This window comes from Dasypus novemcinctus, chromosome 21, assembly GCF_030445035.2.
Source record: "Dasypus novemcinctus isolate mDasNov1 chromosome 21, mDasNov1.1.hap2, whole genome shotgun sequence".
NCBI lineage: Eukaryota > Metazoa > Chordata > Mammalia > Cingulata > Dasypodidae > Dasypus > Dasypus novemcinctus.
In genome coordinates, this window is record NC_080693.1 from 24,584,372 (window position 1) to 24,604,078 (window position 19,707).

The window sequence follows — 19,707 nt, forward strand, 5'->3', positions numbered from 1 at the left end:
CGGGGCCACGACGGGGGCGGAGTCAGACACGGGGGCGGGGCGGAGCCACGACCGAGAAGGTGAGCGGCGTCCCGGTAGCTTCAGAGGGAAACCTCGGGGAGCTCCACCACTTCCCTCCTCTTGGTTTTGGCGGCGGCGTCCTCCAGCTGCTGGAAGGTGGAAGCACGTTGGTTTGGAAAGGCCGCGCTGGGAGGCAAGGTCAGGGGCGGCAAGTGGTCTGCGGCGGCGCTGCCCGTAGGGAGGTGCTCCTGGACGGTGAGGGTGCTCCCGGCTTTTGTACTGAGCAACGCGGGGGACAAGTACCAGCAGATCCCCTTACTGCTGAAGAGGCAGATGAGCCCTGCGAGGAAGGAGGGCGCGGAGAGGGAGGCGCTTTCAGGGCTGCAGACACAGCCTCTGCCTCGCCGAGGCGAGCTGGGCCTGGCTGATGGGCTGTGGAACGGGGGGCCCAGGAAAGAAGGGAGAGGAGAGGAGAGAGAGCCAGCGAGCGGGTCACGGGGAGAAAGGGGGCTCCTCTCGCCCACCTGTTGTTTGTGGCCGTTGATGGCAAACACCCCGCGGCTTACCGGCAATAGTGGCCAGGATGATGTTGACCCAGAGCCCATAGAAGGGCCAGGACAAAGCCAGGTCAGTGCCGTATCCAATCTGCATGATCATCAACTCCCCGAATATGATGCCCGCAAATGTGAGGAGCATGGCTGGGGGTGGAGAGAGCACACCCAGACTCAGAGCTCTGAGAGAGGGCTTCCCCACGCCGTCCCTCAGCCCCTCCCCCACCCTGGGACCCACCCGAGCCTTTCCTAAACCTGTGGAAACGTCAGCGGCTTCCACTGTCCCAGCATGTTGGAATATGAAGGCGTGAGGTAATGGTGCCTCCAGGGCTCCCCAGTTGGGTCCGTGAACCTCTCTCTGTACCAGTCCCTACCACCACCCTGCCTGGATCTTCAGACAGGGCACCCCAAGGAGGCCCCTCCTACCACACCTATGAAGAAGTTGCAGAAGGCAGCCCAGAGGGGCAGGAAAGGCGTGGAGCCACACAGCATGGAGAAGATGATGGGGACCAGCAGGAGGTTGTACACAACCATGGCAAAGAGGCAGATGCCTGGGGGGGAGGGGTGGATTCAGGATGAGCCAAGTTACCTGCTGCCACCTCTGGCCACCCCTATCCTTCCCCTTTCTCTGTCCTCAGTACCACCCCCAGTCCCATCTCCAAACTTTCTCCTCACCCACTTTCTCCTCATTCCCTCACATTGGCCCTTTCCCTTATACCAGTGTTTCATGCCCCTTGGCTCTCCTGGCAGGACCCCCATCCCCAGGACTGTCACCCTGCACAAAACACTCAGGACACCCGGAATGAAAAGGGGGCTCTAAGACAACAGAAACCAACCCCCAGAAATCAGGCAACACGGCAGTCTCCTTCCCTTCCTGTCTTTTCAGTCTCGTTTGGAATATCTGGTTGTATTTAATGTGCCTTAATGCCTCCAAAACAACTCCTTTCCGGTCTCCCTCTCCCGGTTACCCCACGATTAGAACATCTGAATTGGGACATGGGGCCTTCTGCAGCAGCAGCAATTGGGTAAGGGGTAAGGAGCTGTGTGGACACTTGCTTGGGGCACATGTGTAGCTTCCTCTCTGCCTCTGGGTATCTATCTCTGGGTATCTGTCTGTCTCTGAGTATCTCTCTCTCATGCACCAAAGAAAGGGAGGTGGGAGCTTGGTGGATAGAGTCTCCAGGTGCCAGGAAACTTGAAGGAGAACATGCACTAGCTCCATCACCGCTACCTTATCTTCTGTTCCTGGAATGCAGTCCCCTCATGGCCACCCCTGGGATGCTCTTTCCCCAGAGCTGCCCAGGGCTGCCTCCTTCTTGTCTTTTGAGTGTCAGCTTAAATGCCACTTCCTCCAGGGCCTTCCTACAGTGACCCTCCACGCATCCATGACATTCTTTGCCACAGCCCTTGCTGCATTTTCCTCGTAGCGCCTCCTGCTGACTTTATCTTACTTATCATTTAGTTGGTAATTGTGTGCTTCCTCTCCCTTCCCCCAAGGTGGGCTCCTTGAGAGAGAGGCCTTTGTCAAGTTCATCTCTGTATCCCCAGATCCTAGAACAGTGCCTGGCACAGAGCACTCAATGATAGGGGTAGAACTGAATTGGATTGTACACAGAGATGCTCAGCTGGTCAGTAACGGACTTTTATTGCTGACCGCCCACCCCTTTTTGTCCCTCTTGCTGCACCTTCATCCCCACTGGAACCCCAGCCATACCTGGCTCTGTCTTCTTCCTCAGCCTGCAGCAGCCCTCCACCCCAGCAGCTGCCATCCCACCGCCACCATGCCCACCATCTTAGATCCCTGGGGAGCTATGAGTGGACTGACACCCTCAGGCCTCAGGTCTGGTCTCCAGGCCCCAATTCCCAGCAGAACTGAGCCTGCTCTCAAAGCCTCCCTTTCCTACCAGCCCCAGCCCTCTTAGCAAACCCCTTTTGGGGACCACTGCTCCTTTAAGAAGAGCCACAATACGGCTCCAACATTTATTGAGAATTTCCCATGTGCCAGATATTGAGCTAGGTGAATTCCCAAAGTCTTGACCATGCCAGGTGCCAGTGCCCTTCCCCATCTGAGTGTCTGCACCTCCCGTGGCAGCGTGGCAGCTTCTGTCCTGGGCGAGTCGCCAGGCGTGAGCAGACGGAAGGTGTGGGTGGCCTAGCCCCAGGCCTGGGCCCCCACTCGCCAGCAACTGTCTGCTCCTATCTGCCTCCATCCCTCACCTCCTGGCATCACGCGGGGGCAGTTTCCCTTCTGGAGGCAGATGCTCTGGATGGGGTTGGGCAGCCACAGCAGGTCTCCGTTCTGTCTCTGCTGACTGGCCCAGTATTTCTGCGAGAAGACCAGGACGAAGGTGAAAAAGCCCAGGAAGCTCACCAGCCGGCCCATGACCCAGAGTTGCTGTTTCTTCGCCCACAACTGGGTTTGAAAGCTGAGGCTAAGGCTGGTGGACCAGTCGTACTTAAGGTGGGGGGATCTATTGGTCTTCGAGACCAGGTATAGGGGCCAGGAGAAGGACTTGGGAACTTCACAGGGCCTCTGGCCCTGGCTACTGGACATCCTCAATCTTTGTCTCCTCTACCAGGCTGATGGGCTGCTCCAAAACATCCCCCTCCAACTGTCATGGAACCCTGGCCCCCAAGAGAGCCGGAATCCTGGGCTCTCATCCTACGCTCCAGCCTCTGGCTGCCAAGCCAAGGTCAACACACTTGACTTTGGAGGTCAAATCATAGGGCAAATGGGGGGCAAGGAAAGAAGGGGAGCACTCAGTTATCCGGGAAGGGGGCCAGCCACCACACATATGCCACGTACAACAGAATCACATTCCTGGATACAAACACACATACACACACGTACGCGCACACACAGTCTGACACACTCACTCTGGATTCCCCTAGTAGAGGGGAACTGGCTTGAGAGGGCATGGGGCGGGGGGTGCCCTGAGAATAGAATCTAATACTTCCCAGACTCAAAGGGCAGGACTGGTCATTGCTGTAGAACCAAGCAGGATCACTCCGTTCTCTTGGGCCCAAATCACCTTCTTCTTTGACTGCATGGGTCCTGGCTCATCCCTGTTGGCTATTTTATCCCAGGACTTCGTCTCCAACGCAGCCCTTTGTTAACTCTGTTGACCCAGTTGCAGCTTCCTTGGCGGTGAGCACAGCTGGGATGCTCACAGGTCAGGCGTGCAGCCAGCTCAGTACCCATTGGCTGCTCTGTCTCCATTGGCAACACAGTCAAGCCATCCTCCTCCTCAGATGGCCTTGTTTGCACTGGCTGCCCCATCCCGGGGCTGGGTCCCTACTCGTTGCCGCTAGAGGTAGTATTTTCACTGACGATGAATCCGGAGGATGGATGGGCTTTGTCCTCTCTGGCTGGGGATTTTAGCAACTCTGTGCCCGTGGGCCACGCTGCCAGCTGTCCCAACCTGTGCCCCCTCACCAGTCTGCATTAGGGTGGAGGGGCACCAGGGGTGCCTGGCAAGGGCCCGACAGCCTCGAGAAGCCTCTGGTGCTGGCGAAGGTGTCTCCTCCGTTTGTGCTCCCCTGTGACTTCACACACCAACTGGGCAGGGAAGGCCCCAGGGACCCCCTTCAGCCAGCCTGGGGAGAGAGACAGGGGCCCAGGTGGGGCGGGGGTGAGGGGTCAGTGAGGAGGCCTTGAGGGTCATGGCGGCTATGGGAATTGGTGGAGAAGTGGACGAGGGTAGAAAGGGCACTGGGGCTGGAGGCCATGGCAGCATCAGAGAGGGGTCGGGGTCACTCCTCTTGTCAGGTCCTGCAATAGCTGCTCCTCTCGTGAACGGGTGACCCGGTGACCCCATAGGCTGTCTTACAGCAATCTACAGGGGCCCATGTGATCTGGTCCCTATTACTGCCATGATATCGCCTGCTTCGCTCCCCTTTCTTGCTTCCTCCAGCCTCGGCAGCCACCTTCCTGTTCTTCAGATACAGTAGACCTCAGGGCCTTTGCACTGACTGTTGCCTCCAACTGGGACTCTTTTCTTCCAAATGCCCAAATGAATAAATTCCTCCCCTCCATCAGGTCGCCGCTCATGGGCCACTTTCTCAATGAGGTCCACCCCAGCCTCCCTGTTTAAAATCATCCTCCTACCCGACCCTGAGACACAGGACCTCTTCTTTTCTGCTCCACTTTTGTTTTTCCCGTAGCACTCATGAGCTTCCACCTTACCATCTAGTTTACTTATGTGGTTTATTCCTTATTGTCTGCTTCCTCTGCCAGAATGTACACTCCAGCAGGGCTAGGATCTTTGCTTGATCCTCAGGACCTCCAACAGTGAGCAGCACCTAGCTTAATCAAGATTTATTGAATAAATACATAAAAGAAGCTCTCACCTTCAGGGCTCTTGTGCAGATGCTTGGGGCCACCCCTGCACTCCAGACTCCATCCCTCTGTCTTGGCAGGTGCAGAGGGCTCTGAGCACTGCTCCTGGGAACAGTCTGGGGGTGGATGACAAGACAGTGGGGTCAAGGCTCTTTAGACCTTTTATATTTTTTAATGTAACATTTTTTGTGATCTATGTCTCTTCAAAAAAATAATACAAAAAAAAGACTCTTTAGAGCTTCTGCCGCCTCCCTCCTGCCCTCTTGGGAATACGCACCACAGTCCTCATAGATGGTGTCCGAGGAGCAGGGAAGAGGGCCTGGGGTAGGGAAGGCCCCCAGCCAGCGCTGCATGTCAGACCTGGTGGGGATATAGAGAGGGTGCGCCATTGGGCCCAGGAGATCCTCCTGGGGCTGAGGTGGGGGGCATGGAGGAGAGAGACTGGGGAGGAAGGGGTCGAGATCTGAGAGGTCAGGCCAGGCTCCTAAGGGGCTTTCTGAAGGTGACACAACTCACAGGGAGGAAGCTTGGAGTAGCCGCTGGGTGGGGCGGCCCTGGTGGTTGCTGAGAAGGGAAAGGCGGAATGTAGGGGGTCCAGATGGATCCGGAACCTGCTGGGCCTGGACCAGGGAGCGATGGGCATAGTCCAGAACCTGTAGCCGCTGCCCACTGCCCATAGAAAGAGGAGGTTCAGAGGGAGAGCTGGGTCCAGCTGAACCCCTCCTCTCCACCGCCGCCTGGGCTCCCTCGCTCCCTGAGACCCACCTCTTGGGCTGAGTGATGAGCAGCAGGTCACTGAAAAGCAGCAGGCAGAGCGGGGTGAAGCGGGGGCGCGAGGTGAAGAGCACGCCTCCCCTGCGGCAACCCAGCTCCGTCAGCTCCCCTTGCAGCTCCAGGCGGCGAGACCAGGAGACCAAGGGCAGGGCCTGCGAGGAAGCAGAGAGGAGGTTCTCCAGGAGCCTCCTGGGGCTCTGGGAAAAGAGAAGATGGGGAGTCTGGGCAGGATCCGACCTTGACTTTGTGGAAGCGCAGCCTTTGGGTGAGCCGGATCAGCTCCTCAGTCTGCTTCATGCGCCCCACCTCGGCACTGCAACGCTCGATGATCTGGGAAGGGGGAGCCGGGTCACCCACCCCAGCGGCCAGCCCCTCCTCCCTACCACCCATTCCCTCTCTCCCTACCACCTCGTCACCTCTCCTGACCTTGGCACCCCACCCCTGCCCACCTTGCTGACAGCACCCAGGGCCTTCTGGGCATTCTCCTGGCGACTGGAGCCCTCCTCTGTCTGGTGCAGGATATTCTGGGGACAAGAAGGAAAGGTGACTGGGCCCCATGCACTGTCAAAAGGGTCACAGCTCAGAGGACCATGCCTAGCTTGGAGAAATGCTCAGCTTGGGGTCTGCAGGTCTGGGGCAGAAATCCCTCAGAAAGCTGAGGGACCTCACCATTCACCATCTGCAAGACTCTGAGTAAGTCATCCTACCTCTCTGAGCCTCCATTTCCCCACCTGTAAATGGGGATAATGCCCACCTCAAAGCACCATTGTAAGGAAATGCATGGGAAGAGTTTAGCATTGTCCCTGGTACAAATAAATGTTGAAGAGAGGGTAGCTATTATTTAACTAGTTATTAACCACAATGGTTAGTGCAAACAATATAGCAGAGTCCTTAAGAGTGTTTGGGTTCAAATTTTGTCTCCATCAGTTACTATCTATATGACTTGGGACAGGTTATTTAATCTCTCTGTGCCTCAGTTTCCTCATCTATAAGTTAAGCTAATAATTGTCCCTAGAGTTAAATGGGCACCTGCACTTAGAACAGAATAGCACTCAGGAGGTGTTTAACTATTACGATAATCACCATTATTATTATTGTGCTCTCTACACTGGGAATAGATAAAACTGCATAAAACATCAAGAAGCAGATAATCTAGTTGCGATTCCCCACATTGGTGACCTGGTTTTGGAGGGTGGTTTTCTCATGAAGAGTGCTTCTCAACCTTTTTTTTCATTATCACCCACCTAAAGAGACTTTTTAGACATTTTTTTCCTAATCGTCACCTACCGTGAAAAAATTTCAGGACCTTTGTCACAGTTGATGAACCAATATTATTATAATTATACTATTAACTATAGTCCATAGTTCACTCTTTGTTGTACAGTTCTATATTGTTTTTTAAAAATTAGCTTTTATTCTGGTAACATATAGACGACATAAAAGTACCCATTTTAACCACTTTCAAGGATACGATCCAGTGGTATTAATTACATTCACAATGTTGTGAACTACAAAACGTTTCTGTCACTGCAAACAGAAACTCTGTACCCATCAATCATTATATTAACTCCCAATCCCCAACACCACAGGTCCCTGGTTAACCTATATTCTAATTTCTGACTATGAATTTGCATATTCTAATTGTTTCATATAAGGGAGATCATAAAATATGTGTCCCCAACCATGAAATTTTAACAACACAGACATAACTGTTCATCTGTGAAGGTACTATGGGCCTTTGGAGGGCCACAACCTTCAAAATGCGTGGGTTTTTTTCCCACATCTCCTACCAAGAATCAGTTTTTCCCTCCTCGAGGGTGATATCACCCCTCTGAGAATGCCTGCAGTAGAGGAATGCAGCTGGAGGAGGCCTCAAAGACCACCCTTCTCCTGAGACCCAGGGCGGGTGGGGGCCTGGCCAAGGCCCAAGGCCCAAGGCCCCTCGGCCAGTTAGAGGCAGAGCTCAACTTGCAACCCCTGTCTCTAGCCTGAGCCTCTTTCCTTCAGGAATCCTTGAGGTCCTGGGTAACTCCAGGCAGGGTTTGGCCGATCCTGGATGCAAAGGCCCAGCTGAGGAGCTGTGATGTGGGGATTTCTGTGTTCATGATGGGATGGGTAATAGCCAGCCCTAGGGAGTCTGCCACCAGGTCGGTGAGGCAGAGAAGGCCCACGCCAGGCGGGTACCTGCAGGAGCATGCGGAGGCGGGTGATGCGCTGAAAGGGCAGCAGCAGGAAGGAGGGCAGCGGGAGTCGCTCACACTTGGGCAGGCTCTGCAGCCGCCGCAGCTCGGCGGAGAAGCGCACGTTCGTGTCCCTGCAGGAGCAGGCCGGGGACGCTGGCGGCTGCCTCCAGGCCCTCCCCGGCCCCTGGGACGAGCCTGCCCGCCTGCTCCGGCCTAGGCCGCGGCCCTGCTCCCGGCTCCCTCCCGGAGGGTCTCACATGAGGCGGCTGTAGGTCTCCTCCTGATACTGCTGGTTCCGCACGTAATCCACGTACACCGAGAAGGGCCCCACGGCGTGGGCGTGCACCACGTCGCACAGGTCGCTGATGTGAGGAGAGTTGCGCACACGCGACAGTAACGTGCCCAGAAACCTGAAGCAGCCGGGAAAGCAAGCCATGGAGAGGCCGGAGAGCCGGGGAATGAGGGAAGAGCTGGGAACTGACTGGGGCCGCGGAAGGGTGGCATCCCGGACGCGCGGCCAGCCCGGGAGTGCGCAGGGTGGCCCCGGGGCTGGAGTCTGGAAGGACGGGGCCCCACTGACCGCTCGCTGACTCCCTGGACTCGCTGCACGTTGGAGAAGAGGGTGTGGTGGTCCCGGGGGGTGAGCGTGTCCCGGAGCGCGCGGCTCAGCACAAAGGTGTCGGTCAGCAGGCGCAGCGAGCGCAGGTAGGAGGCCTCGGACGTCACCACCTCAAACAGGCTCTGAGGAAGAGCAGGGCGGTCGGGGCAAGGCCCCTTGGTGGCCAGCTCGGGCCCCAGGCCGCGCTCTCCCCCGGCCCCGGGCGTGCCCACCTCCTGCAAGCGCCTCTCCTGGGGGCTGAGCGTCTCCAGGAGGCCGCTGGCCCGCACAGCCGGGAGCTCCTGCCACAGCGTGTTGCGGGGCCCGGGGGGCCGCGCGAAGGTGGCCGCTTCTCCAGAATTTGCTGGGGAGGGACTCCCATCCTCGCCAACCCCCCACAGCTCCTCTGACAGCACGGCTGCTCGGTAGGTCTGGTACAGGGGTTCTGGGGAACAGAGGTGGTGCATTAGGGAAGGTCAGGGTCCCAGGCCCCTCTCCGCTGCGTGGTGGTCACGGCAGGGGCCCCGAGGTCCAGAGGCTCTCACCGTCGTGCAGGGGCAGCTCCCAGTTTTGCTCCTTCAGCTCCTCCAGCTCCTCTTCATCCCTGGGGGAAAAGGATGGGAGTGCCCCAAGGCCACTGCTGTTGCACGCCTCCAGGGGGTGCTATTCGCTCAATGGTGTAAGGAGTGCGCAGCCTGCGTGCTTGTAGGCAGGGACTCTCATGGCTTTCCAGATTTTTTTTTTTTTTTTTTTTTTTTTGATGTTCCTGTTCTCCAGGAGACCCTGAACTATTAACTCAACTACTCTGCACAAGAGACTTCCAAGTGTCCATCTCCCACCCTCCGCTATAGCAACCATTGTCTGGAGCATCCTATTTGTGCCTGGGTGAAACTCAACATGATCAGACCCAGCTCTTACACCTCCCCTGTCACCACCTGTGGCTCTTTCTGTCCCCTCTTCTGATCATCAGCACCACCACACACCCAGTCACCTGCGCCCCAAACCTGGGAGAATGATCTCCCACAACATCGATAAAAGTTGAATAAATGAATAGATCAGGATTAACTCTGATAATGATCATGATATAGAAGAGATGTTTGTTAAGTGGGTCTGTGGACAAGAATTGCAGTAGAGGCTCAAGGTGTGTGTGGGGGGTGGGGGTAGAAAACTCAACAGGGGGCATTTAGCATGGGCCCAGCCCTTTACCAACATCGTACCCCAACAACGCTATGAAGTAGCTGGGAGGCTTATCCCCATTTCATAGATGAGGACGCTGACACCCAAAAAACTTAGGTGACTTGGATAAGGTCATGTAATGAATAAGGGACAGAGCTGGAATGGGAAAATAGGGCTACCAGTCTCTAGAGGCCCCGCCCTTCTTCATCCCACCTTCCTGGAAGTGCGATTTAGCTGGACTTGAGGGTTAGCCTGCCCTGGGGTAGGTGCCTGGGAGTCGTGAGAGAATCGGGTGGGGGTATTTAGTACCTGCCCTCCAAGGTTGCTGGAGAAGCGTTCTGTGGAGCTTCCTCAGGACTGCCCCCTGGAAAGAGAATCCCAACTGAAGACCCCAGCCACTGCAGGGACTACTGCCACGAAAACTACAACTCCCATCAGCCCCAGAGAGGCAGCAGATGGGGGATCCAAAGGCCCACGGCCTGCTGGGGGCCGTAGCAGTTGGTTGGTCTTAGAATGTCCCGCCTCCATCCAGCCCTGCCCTTCCTGACCTAGAGGTCCACTCCCCCCGGGCCCTGTACCTGTTTGGATTCCATCTTCGGAGGGCACACTGAGGTCTGGCTGGGGGGAGTCCCCAGACATGGTGGCCTCCTGCCTGCCCCGAGTTGGCTTGGGTTTGAGGGGTGGCAGGAGTTTGCGCTCATCCGTGGAGCGGTAGGATGTGAGGATGACTGGGGGGTGACTGATGCTTGGAGGGTTGGGGCGGGAACGGGAGGCCCGCAGCGGGGAGGCCCGGCAGGGGGCCCTGGGGCCATCCTCACAACCCCCCACGGGCACCCATCGGAGCTCCAGGCCAGGCCGGGCTGTGTGGCAGACACAGGGGCAGCAGGGAGGGCAGGCCAGGGCGGCATCTGCGGGAGACAGGGTTGGATGGAAGGAGAACATCCTGGGGGCTGGCCCCACCCTGCCCAGGCCTCGTCCTTCCCGTTAGGCCGCCCAGCCACAGAAGCTTCTAGCTCCAGCCCTGAGCCTCTATCTCCCCAACCCTGACCCTCCTCCAACCCCAGAAATAGGAAAACCAGATTTTCCAAACACAAAATCCACTTTGGAAAAGGTAGCCACTGAAAGTACCCATTACCAAGAGGAAGCAGACTGAAGCTGCCCCTGCCCCACTACGCACTTACCCGGAGCGCTGTTCTCTTGGGCCCCGCTCCCCACGAGGAGGCCTTGGGGAGCGTCCCTCTCCCCGTTCACATCCACTCCGCCTCGGGGACCCACCTCCAGCGCATCCGTGGCCTGGGCGCTGCCCTCAGAGCCCCACTCAAACCTGCCGGCCAGTCTCCGCACAGTGCCAGGGCCCGAGGCTGAGCCCTCCGAGGAGGCCGGGGCCCGGGGAGCAGGGAGCGGGGGCAGAGGTGTGCGGGGAGACCCCGAGGGTTTGGGCGGGGGGACTGGGGACCGGGGAACAGGCTCTGGGGAGATGGACCGCCGAGACCCCGGACTGCTGGAAGGGGAGTCTGGGGAAGTGGGGGAGTCGAGGCTGGTTTTAGAAGCGGAGGGGGGCAGAAGGGCGGGGGGCTTGAGGGACGCGCCTGGGGGCTCCCAGAAGATGGGGGTGCACATTGGGGGTGGAGTGTCATTGGAGGTAGGGGAGGGGCCATTGTAGGGGGGCCTAGAGGACTGGACAGCCCTGGGGCGAGAAGGCGGGCGGGGGAGGATGACCCGAGGGGGCTTCTGGGCAGGGGGTGTTGCTGCAGGAAGGGGCTGGGCCGACATCTTCCTCTGGGCTCTTCAAAGGAGTGGGACCCTCTGCCGGAGTCATCCCCTGAGGAGGGGCAGGGAGAGAGAGGCCTTCAGTGCCCCTCAGGGGAGTGGACCAGCAGCCTCTGAGCAACCCACAGAGAGCAAAGAAAACCTTTTCAAGGGAATGAGCCCTGATTTTGGAGCTGGTGGGGGCAAGGGGGCGGTCTGGTGCCCTTCCTCTCCCTCCTTCTCCTGTCCCCTTCCTTCACTTCTCACCCCTCCTTCTCATCCACCTTCCTGAGGCCCTAGGACTTTCCTGAGCAGCCTCCCTCGGCCCTCCCTGCCTCCCTCTCTGTCTCGGTCTGTTGGCTCCTGCTGCCATAGTCGGGCTAGACCCGTAACGGTCGGCTTGCAGTGTAGCCCCTGTGTGTGTACGTGTACTGTCGTGAGTGCTATGTAGACGGGGTGCTGCGGGCCGGGGTCCCGAGCATGCGTGTTCTGTGTGTACTGGGCGAGTGGAGGTGTTCCATGCGTGGTGTGTGCAGCACGTGAAAGAGCACATGGGGCCAGACTGTCCAAGGTGGGGGGGTGTGCACGTGTGAGTGCGGCCTGCGTGGGTGCTCACGCGTGTGCCGTGATGAGGAATGCATCACTGTTTCCCTGCCCCGGCCGGCACTCCGCCCCCCCATTTCCCAGTTCCTCTCTCCGGACTCTCCCTTTCCGGATTATTTTTAGTCTCCTTTTCCTGCCATGAAGATTCCTGGAGCCTCTGACCCCAGGAGACCAGGAGGCCCGGGCATGGTCTCTGCTTGCTGCCCTCCTATTCTCTTCTCACCCAATCTGGGTGCAGAGAGAGGCCCCGGTGGAGGCCTGGGCCCTGTCAGGACGCCCGGGGAGGTGGCTGGGAGAGCACACCGAGGGCGAGGGCCAGTGAGGCCAGGATGCCGGGGCCTGGGCTCCTCGGTCGCCACGGACCGAAGGCCGTAGGATCAGGGTTGGGAGAGGGGGCTGCCCCCAAACTCCCTTTAGGAGTCAGCAGGACCATCTGACCCCTCCGGACCCCTCAAAGGGTTTTTAAAAATGATACGGGGTCAGGGCAGGAGGCTGTAGACTGACCTTGAGTCTGGCAGCTCAGGGTCTCTGTGTCTCTCTCAGGAGGCCCCCTAGGCCTCCCCAGCTCCTGCCTTCTCACCCCCCCAAGGATCCCGCCCCCCTCCCCGGTACCAGCTTCCTTCCCGGCCCCAGACTCCGACCTCTCCCCCAAACCCAGGTATCCCTGCCCCAAGCACTCACCCTGGAGTCCCCTCCACTCTCAGTCACCTCCCAGGGCTGAGTGAGTAGGGGCAGGAAACAGGAATCAGATCCTCCTCCCAACCGGACACCCCCCCTCCCAAGCACACTGCGCTTCACATGCGCGTGGAAGAGTGAGAGACCCGGTGCCCCGGGCCTGGGGAAAGGCTGCGGCTCAGGCGTGGAGGAGAGTGGGCTGTTCTGCCCCTGCCTGCGCCCACCACGGGCACTGGGGCACTGTGTCTGTCTCCGTGTGGCCAGTGGGCTGGGGTGGGGGGGGTGATGATGGGGTGGCGACCGCACAGGGGCTGCGCCGGTGATCGGGCTTGGGCATCTCGGCTAAGGGATTCTGCGGGTGGCCCTCTCTCCCTCTGGCACTGCCTCTTGTTTCTTTAATTTCCAACCTGTACCTCTGAGGGTAAGCCAGCCTCCTCTTTCACACCAAGAGACACCCCCAGGCTTCTGCCTTAGCACCCCATGAACTTACCTTAAGCCTTTTGAAAGAGGTTTCTGTTTTCAGCCTTGGAGTACCCGTGCGGGTCTCCCAGCGCCTGTGTCTCCGTGTTTCTGGGGCGGGAACTGAGGGCCCAGATTGAAATCTTCGCAGAGGAAGCCAGTTCCTCAGCCCCACCCGGCCATTGTGTCAGGCTGTGTGTGTGTGTGTGTGTGTGTGTGTGAAGAGGAGGGAGAGAGGGTGGGGAGGCGGAGTGGGTGGGCAGGGAGAGCTGAGCTCTGTCCCCTCCAGGTGGGTATGGCATTTGCTGGGAGCCTGGGCCTCTCACCTTGCCCAGTTCTTGTTTCTCTGGGTCCCAGCCCTGGACTCTCCCTGTTCCACTAAGAGGCTTTGATGTTGATTGGCTGGGAGTCAGTACTCCAGGGGGTGAGGGCGGGCAGGGGTCTCTCTCACCTCTAATTTGCTCTGTGATTGAGGAGCTGCGTTCTCAAGACTGGGTGGAGAAGGGGTGTCATGAAAACAACTGAGGAGGTGGAAGGAGCCACACCCGAGCCTGGGAAGTACAGTGGTGGGAGGAAGGGCCAAGAGCAGTTGTGAACTCTGGGGTCTTTGTCCAAGCCCAGGTACCTACCTTTCCCAGATCTCTCTCTCTCTCATACACTCTAAGTAAGTCACTGAGAAGAAAACCCAGAAAACTGGGATAAACGTATGTTTTAACCCCTTTTCTCTCAAAGTAAAAGCCAAAGTCCCAAAAGCCAGCGACCATCAAGGCCCTACAAGATCTACCCTCCTCCCTTTACCTCTCTTCACAGGCACTCTTCTGCCTCAGGGCCTGTGCCCTGGCTGTTCCTTCTGTGTGGAAACCTTCTTCCCAGGACATCCCCATGGATGATTCCTCCCCTACTTCAAGTTGTCACTCAAATATCACCTTCTTGATGAGAAGCTTATCCTGACCCTTCTTTAAAACTGCCCACTCTGAGGAAGTGGACTTGGCCCAATGGATCGGGCGTCTGCCTACCACATGGGAGGTCCGCGGTTCAAACCCCGGGCCTCCTTGACCCGTGTGGAGCTGGCCCATGCGCAGTGCTGATGTGCGCAAGGAGTGCCGCCCCACGCAGGGGTGTCCCCCACGTACGGGAGCCCCACGGGCAAGGAGTGTGCCCCATAAGGAGAGCTGCCCAGTGCGAAAGAAAGTGCAGCCTGTCCAGGAGTGGCACCGCACACATGGAGAGCTGACACAACAAGATGATGCAATAAAAAGAAACACAGATTCCCGGTGCTGCTGATAAGGATAGAAGCAGTCACAGAAGAACACGCAGTGAATGGACACAGAGAGCAGACAACTGGGCGGGGGGGTGGGTGAGGGTGTGGGTGGGGGAGGGAGAGAAATAAATAAAAATAAATCTTTAAAATAACAAAAACAAAAAAATACTGCCCACTCTGGGGAGTGGGTGTAGCTTGGTGGTTGAGTGCCACCTTTGCATGTGTGAGGTCCTGGGTTTGATCCCTGGTACCTCTTGGGGAAATAAAACAAAAAACAACCCACTCTACCCAACCCTATATTGCTGATTTTTTCTTTCCCATAGCAATTGTACTTTATAATATAACATAGTTTACTTACATAGTATGTTTACAGTTAATTATAATGATCTCTTCACATTGCAAAGAAAGCTTCCTGGAGGCAGGATCTTTGTATGTTTTGTTCACTGATTTACCCCAAAGTTCTAGACCAAAACCGAACACATGCTACTCAATATTTGATTATTTGAACTGAACTGAATCCACCCCACAGCCTACAACCACTCCCTTTGCTCTCCTTCCCTCTCCATAGTTCTGTGGATCCCACTAGTTTCCCATCACACACATGCGCGCACACACACATACACCCAGGGCCAGATATTCAACCTTCCAGCCCTCTACTCCACATCCCTGTGGGCTTCCAGGGAGAGGAAATCTCTGCAAGAGGGTCTCAAAGGGAAACGGCTGTGGCTCAATCACTTGGACTCCCGTCTAACATATGGGAGGCCCTGGGTTCTCATCCCGGGGCCTCCTTATGAAGGCAGGCTTGCCCGCACGCCGCAGAGAGCCACCAAGCCAGCAAGCGCCGCAAGGTGACGCAACAAAAAAAGGGAGACAAGCAAAGACAAGCAGAAAAATGCAGAAGAACATGCAGTGAAGCAAACGGACACAGCATAGACAGCAAAACAAGCCGTAAGGGGAGGTGGAATAAATAAAAATAAATACAGACACAGAAGAACGCTCAGTGAATGGACACAGAGAGCAGACAGCATGCAAAAAAAAGTCACAGTGGGGGATTAAAAAAAAAAGTGTCTCAGAGACCCTATTGAAAACGCTAGATACACATTAGCCAAATGAACCCCATTCTGTTTTGACTGAAATGGGAAAATCTTTACGAGTTTTGCTATTTACAAAAAATTAAAATTAAAAATTCCCAAAAAGTGCTGGTCATCAGCTGTAAACGTGGACGGTATTTGGTACTATGTTAAGCACTTCCGGTCTGCCAGGGGATGTGGGGGTCTCAAGAGTGGGGGAAAGAGGAGTTAGATGAGTTTGGCAGGTCTTTGGACCTGGACCTCTGTCCCCCCTGTCTGCTCTTAGCTCACCCCCTCTTCTTTCTCTCTCCTGGATGGACAGACCCACTTAGAGGCTGTTCACCTGTCTGATGGGGAGCGACTCCTCCAATCCTCAAAGGCAGAAGAGCACGGTTTTGGGTAACTGAAGCTCTCTGGAGCTGCATCGAAAATGTTCTAATGCTCCTGGCAAAGGAGTGTTATATTGAGGCCACTGCTCAAAGCAACTGCAAAGATGAAAACAATGACTTTCCTTTCCAGATCTATAAAAACCAACAATTATTTATTTTTTCCCCCATCTCATTCCAAAAATGAAACCGAGCTCTGAAAACTATGGTATCATGCAATACACACCAGATTATTTTTGCATGAACACATTTATTGTACGATGTTTTTGCAAAGATACTGAAGATCTTTCGGGTAATAATCCATTCTATTTTTCCATATTCCAAAGGTGCCATCACAGTTTTATTTCTGTATTCTGCTTCTTCTCTTAGCATTGCTACATAACCATTTTTCATTTTGCTTCCTGGAAGTGTAATATGGCATCAACTATATTTTGCCATCCTGATAACAGCATTCCCAGTTGTCTAGGAAACTATCTTCCTCCCCACGTCACGTGGTCCAGTGAGACAACTAATCACAGCAGCCTCCCCTGGCCACCTGTCTCAAGTTTGGCCCAGCACAGTACCCTGTTCCTCCGGTCAAGACTAACCCAGGAGTGAAGAATTTTCTTGTTTTTTATTATTATTGACATAATGAAAATGCTCTACTGATGATTGAGGTGATGAATGCACAACTATGTGATTATACCAAATACCATTGATTGAACACTTTAAAAAAAAAAGACTAGATAAGGAATGAGCAAGTCACCCAAACCAGGATAGCCTCCTTATGTGGGCCTGTGGGAAAGAGAAGCTTTCCCTTCCCCTGGGTCAAAGGGCAGGAACAATGTAAGTCTGAAGTTGTCTGTGCCTTGGCTTGCATTGGCCTCCCTTCATCCACGAGTGGAGAAAACCAGTCAATAGTGAGAGAAAATGAGCCCTGCACCAGAGGAAAGCAGAGCCAAGAGATGGGAGGGCGATGGGATGGGGAGAGGGCGGACAACAGCATTTGAGCCCCTCGAGCTTCCCAGTTACTTGAGCCACTGCATTCCCTTTTGCGCTTAAGCTAGTTGGAGCTCGGTTTGTCATTCACTGTTGAAAGAATCCTAACTATTACAATGCATTTCCTGGGTCCTGGTCATTTTGGCCATTATAAATAATGCTGCAGTGAATATCTTTGTGAAAATTTAAAAAAAAAAGTTTCAATCTGAAATATTCTTACCAAAGTAACTCTAGGAACATCAATGTGATTGGTTTTGATTTTGCTTGGGGATTGCCTCCTGGAAGGATGAAGGACTCCTCAGGTGTGTGCCTCATTGCTTCCACATCAGGCAGCCTCAAGCCTCCCTCAGGCTCCCTTAGACCATTCATTCGGTGACCGGGAAAGGTTTTGTGTGGAATGTGGGGGGATGGGGGGGCACTACTGTGCCTTGAGGATCAGGTAGGGTTTGGTCAAAAGGCAAGAGGCAATGAGTGGGAATGGGTGTGGCTCAAGCAGTTGAGCACCTGCCTTCCACATGGGAGACAGTTTACCGCACCTGCCCGTGCAGCAGTTTGCTGTCTTCTTTAGGAGGCACCAGGATCCAAACCAGCGACCTCCCATGTGGTAGGCAGAAACCCAGTCGCCTGAGACACATCCGCTTCCCAAGAGTAATGTTGTTTTTAAGGATTTATTTTATTTCTCTCCCCTTCCCAACCCCCTATCCCCCATTGTCTGCCCTCGTGCCAACTCACTGTATGTTCTGTGCCTGCTTGCACCCTTGGTAGCACCGGGAAACTGTGTCTCTTTTTTGTTACATCATCTTGCTGCATGGGTCAGCTCTCCTTGCAGCACCACTCCTGGGCGGGCTGCACTTTTTTCACGCAGGACGGCTCTCCTTGCAGGGCACAGGAGCGCCCCTGCGTGGCATGGCACTCCTTGCACGCGACAGCCTTGCGCGTGGGCCAGCTCAGTTGGAGATTTGGACCCGAAGGGTATCAGGAATGAAAAAAAGAGAAAAGGGGCAAGGAAACAATGTTTTAAAAAGGTAGCTGTTTCCAGCAGCTCACCACACGGGTCAGGAGGGCCTGGGGTTTGAACGCTGGACCCTCCCATATGGTAGGCGGAGCTCTATCAGCTGAGCCATGTCCATTTCCCAAAATAATATTTTTTGAACTGCAATTCAAGCTCACAGACCTCTTATTAAGAACCCCTGCACTAGTGTAAGCTCAAGGAATACAATGATGAAATCTCATCCCAGCCAGAAATGGCATTTGGGGAGTGTTCCTTGGAAAGTTCCTGGGACTGTTTCAGGGCCTTACCTGAGGTGGTGAGGAGCCCCATTATCTGCTCTACTTTACCCTTCATCCCAGACTATACCCCTCTTGCCTCACCCCATGGCTCAATGAGTTAGCAGCACATCACCATACCTGGCACCGGGGCACCCCGGAACTCCCCGTCTTGAAAAGGAGACTAACAGTAAACAAAGGCTTACCAAAATGAGCAAAGTGGTTGAGTGTAAATGTTTAAGAAGCAAAGCAGGATGGGAGTGGCTGAATGTGGAGGCTTTGTTTTTTTTTTTCTGCCTTTAATCGTTTTTATTGTTTTGTTTTGTTTTGAATGTGGAAACTTTGGAAAAGCTTCAGGAGTCAAGAGAGATGATGTTTGAGGTGAAGAATGACTTGGAGATCACCAAAAAAGGGGGAAGGGCATTCCAGGCAATGGGAACAAAATACACAGAGGCAGAAGGCTGACGGGTCTCAACTTCTCAGGAAACCTGATTATGAGACCATTATAAGCCCAACACTTTCACTCAGGGATAGGCAAGAGATACTATCAATCCCATTTTACAGAGGAGGCTGTGAGATGTTAAGTAGGAAGACCCTTGGGAAACGGACTTTGGCCCAGTGGTTAGGGTGTCCGTCTACCATATGGGAGGTCCGCGGTTCAAACCCCGGGCCTCCTTGACCCGTGTGGAGCTGGCCATGCGCAGTGCCCATGCGTGCAAGGAGTGCCGTGCCACGCAAGGGTGTCCCCGGCGTCGGGGAGCCCCACCTTGCGCCCGTGAGGAAAGCCGGCCAGCGTGAAAAGAAAGAGCAGCCTGCCCAGGAATGGCGCCGCCCACACTTCCGGTGCTGCTGACGACAACAGAAGCGGACAAAGAAACAAGACGCAGCAAATAGACACCAAGAACAGACAACCAGGGGAGGGGGGGAAATAAAATAAATAAATAAATTAATTAATTAAAAAAAAAGGAAGACCCAAAGTGCGCTCTGAGCTTAAGTCTGGGGGCTGTGTCTCACACAGGTGAGCTCTCTGCTGCCGCCTCCCGCCCCAAGTGCATCTCCTAACCCGTCTTCTTTCTCCAAGTCTTCTCCCTCAACCCTTCTACTAGTTTCCCTGGTGTCTTTTCTCGGGTGTTCTTCCATGATTAACCATGTCCAGACTCATCATCATGTCCAGGAATTCAGAATCTCAGGATGCTTCCCACCCCTTGCAACCTACGCCTAGTTGTAGAGCAGACCTAAAGCCCTGTGCCAGCTTCCTCTGCCTCGGCTTCCCGGTCACCGTGCGATCAAAAGAGCTTGGGGGAAGCGGAAGTGGCTCAACTGATAGAGCATCCGCCTACCATACGGAACCAGGGTCCCACCCCCAGGGCCCCCTGACCTGTGTGGTAAGCTGACCCACGGGCAATACTGCCTCCCGGCAAGGAGTGCCTGCCACGCAGGGGAGCCCCCGCATAGGGAAGCCCCACGCACAAGGAGTGCACCCCTCAAGGAGAGCTGCCCCAGGTGAAAAAAAGCACAGCCTGCCCAGTGTTGGGAACTGAGGCACAATGGTCTCACAAGGAGAGACGCGCTGTTTCCATGGCTATGCTTGCAACCTAAGGAATGTGGTAATTAAGAGTTCCTGGCAAACGGAATGAAG

At 55.3% G+C, this 19,707-nt stretch overlaps 2 protein-coding genes across 3 annotated transcripts; both read right to left on the bottom strand.

Annotated features, from left to right (window-relative positions):
* Positions 1-3,105, bottom strand: LOC131274988 (uncharacterized). Its single transcript, XM_058283509.2, has 4 exons — positions 2,769-3,105; positions 983-1,102; positions 567-698; positions 1-340 (listed from the first exon to the last, which is right to left on the bottom strand). The coding sequence occupies exons 1-4, from the start codon at positions 3,103-3,105 to the stop codon at positions 81-83; spliced, it is 849 nt and encodes a 282-aa protein (XP_058139492.1). The 3' UTR covers positions 1-80.
* On the bottom strand, positions 2,501-13,232 carry ARHGEF15 (Rho guanine nucleotide exchange factor 15). Of its 2 annotated transcripts, XM_004462419.4 has the most exons (17): positions 13,139-13,232; positions 12,655-12,690; positions 10,803-11,443; positions 10,200-10,529; positions 9,931-9,985; positions 8,991-9,049; positions 8,679-8,890; positions 8,428-8,588; positions 8,105-8,257; positions 7,849-7,978; positions 6,114-6,188; positions 5,902-5,994; positions 5,656-5,816; positions 5,407-5,559; positions 5,168-5,250; positions 4,902-5,006; positions 2,501-4,148 (listed from the first exon to the last, which is right to left on the bottom strand). In XM_004462419.4, the coding sequence occupies exons 3-17, from the start codon at positions 11,392-11,394 to the stop codon at positions 3,997-3,999; spliced, it is 2,514 nt and encodes an 837-aa protein (XP_004462476.1). In that variant the 5' UTR covers positions 11,395-11,443; positions 12,655-12,690; positions 13,139-13,232; the 3' UTR covers positions 2,501-3,996. The 2 variants fall into 2 exon arrangements, with proteins under 2 accessions (XP_004462476.1, XP_004462474.1); XM_004462417.4 differs by lacking the exon at positions 12,655-12,690.
* Positions 13,233-19,707: the final 6,475 nt, after the last annotated feature.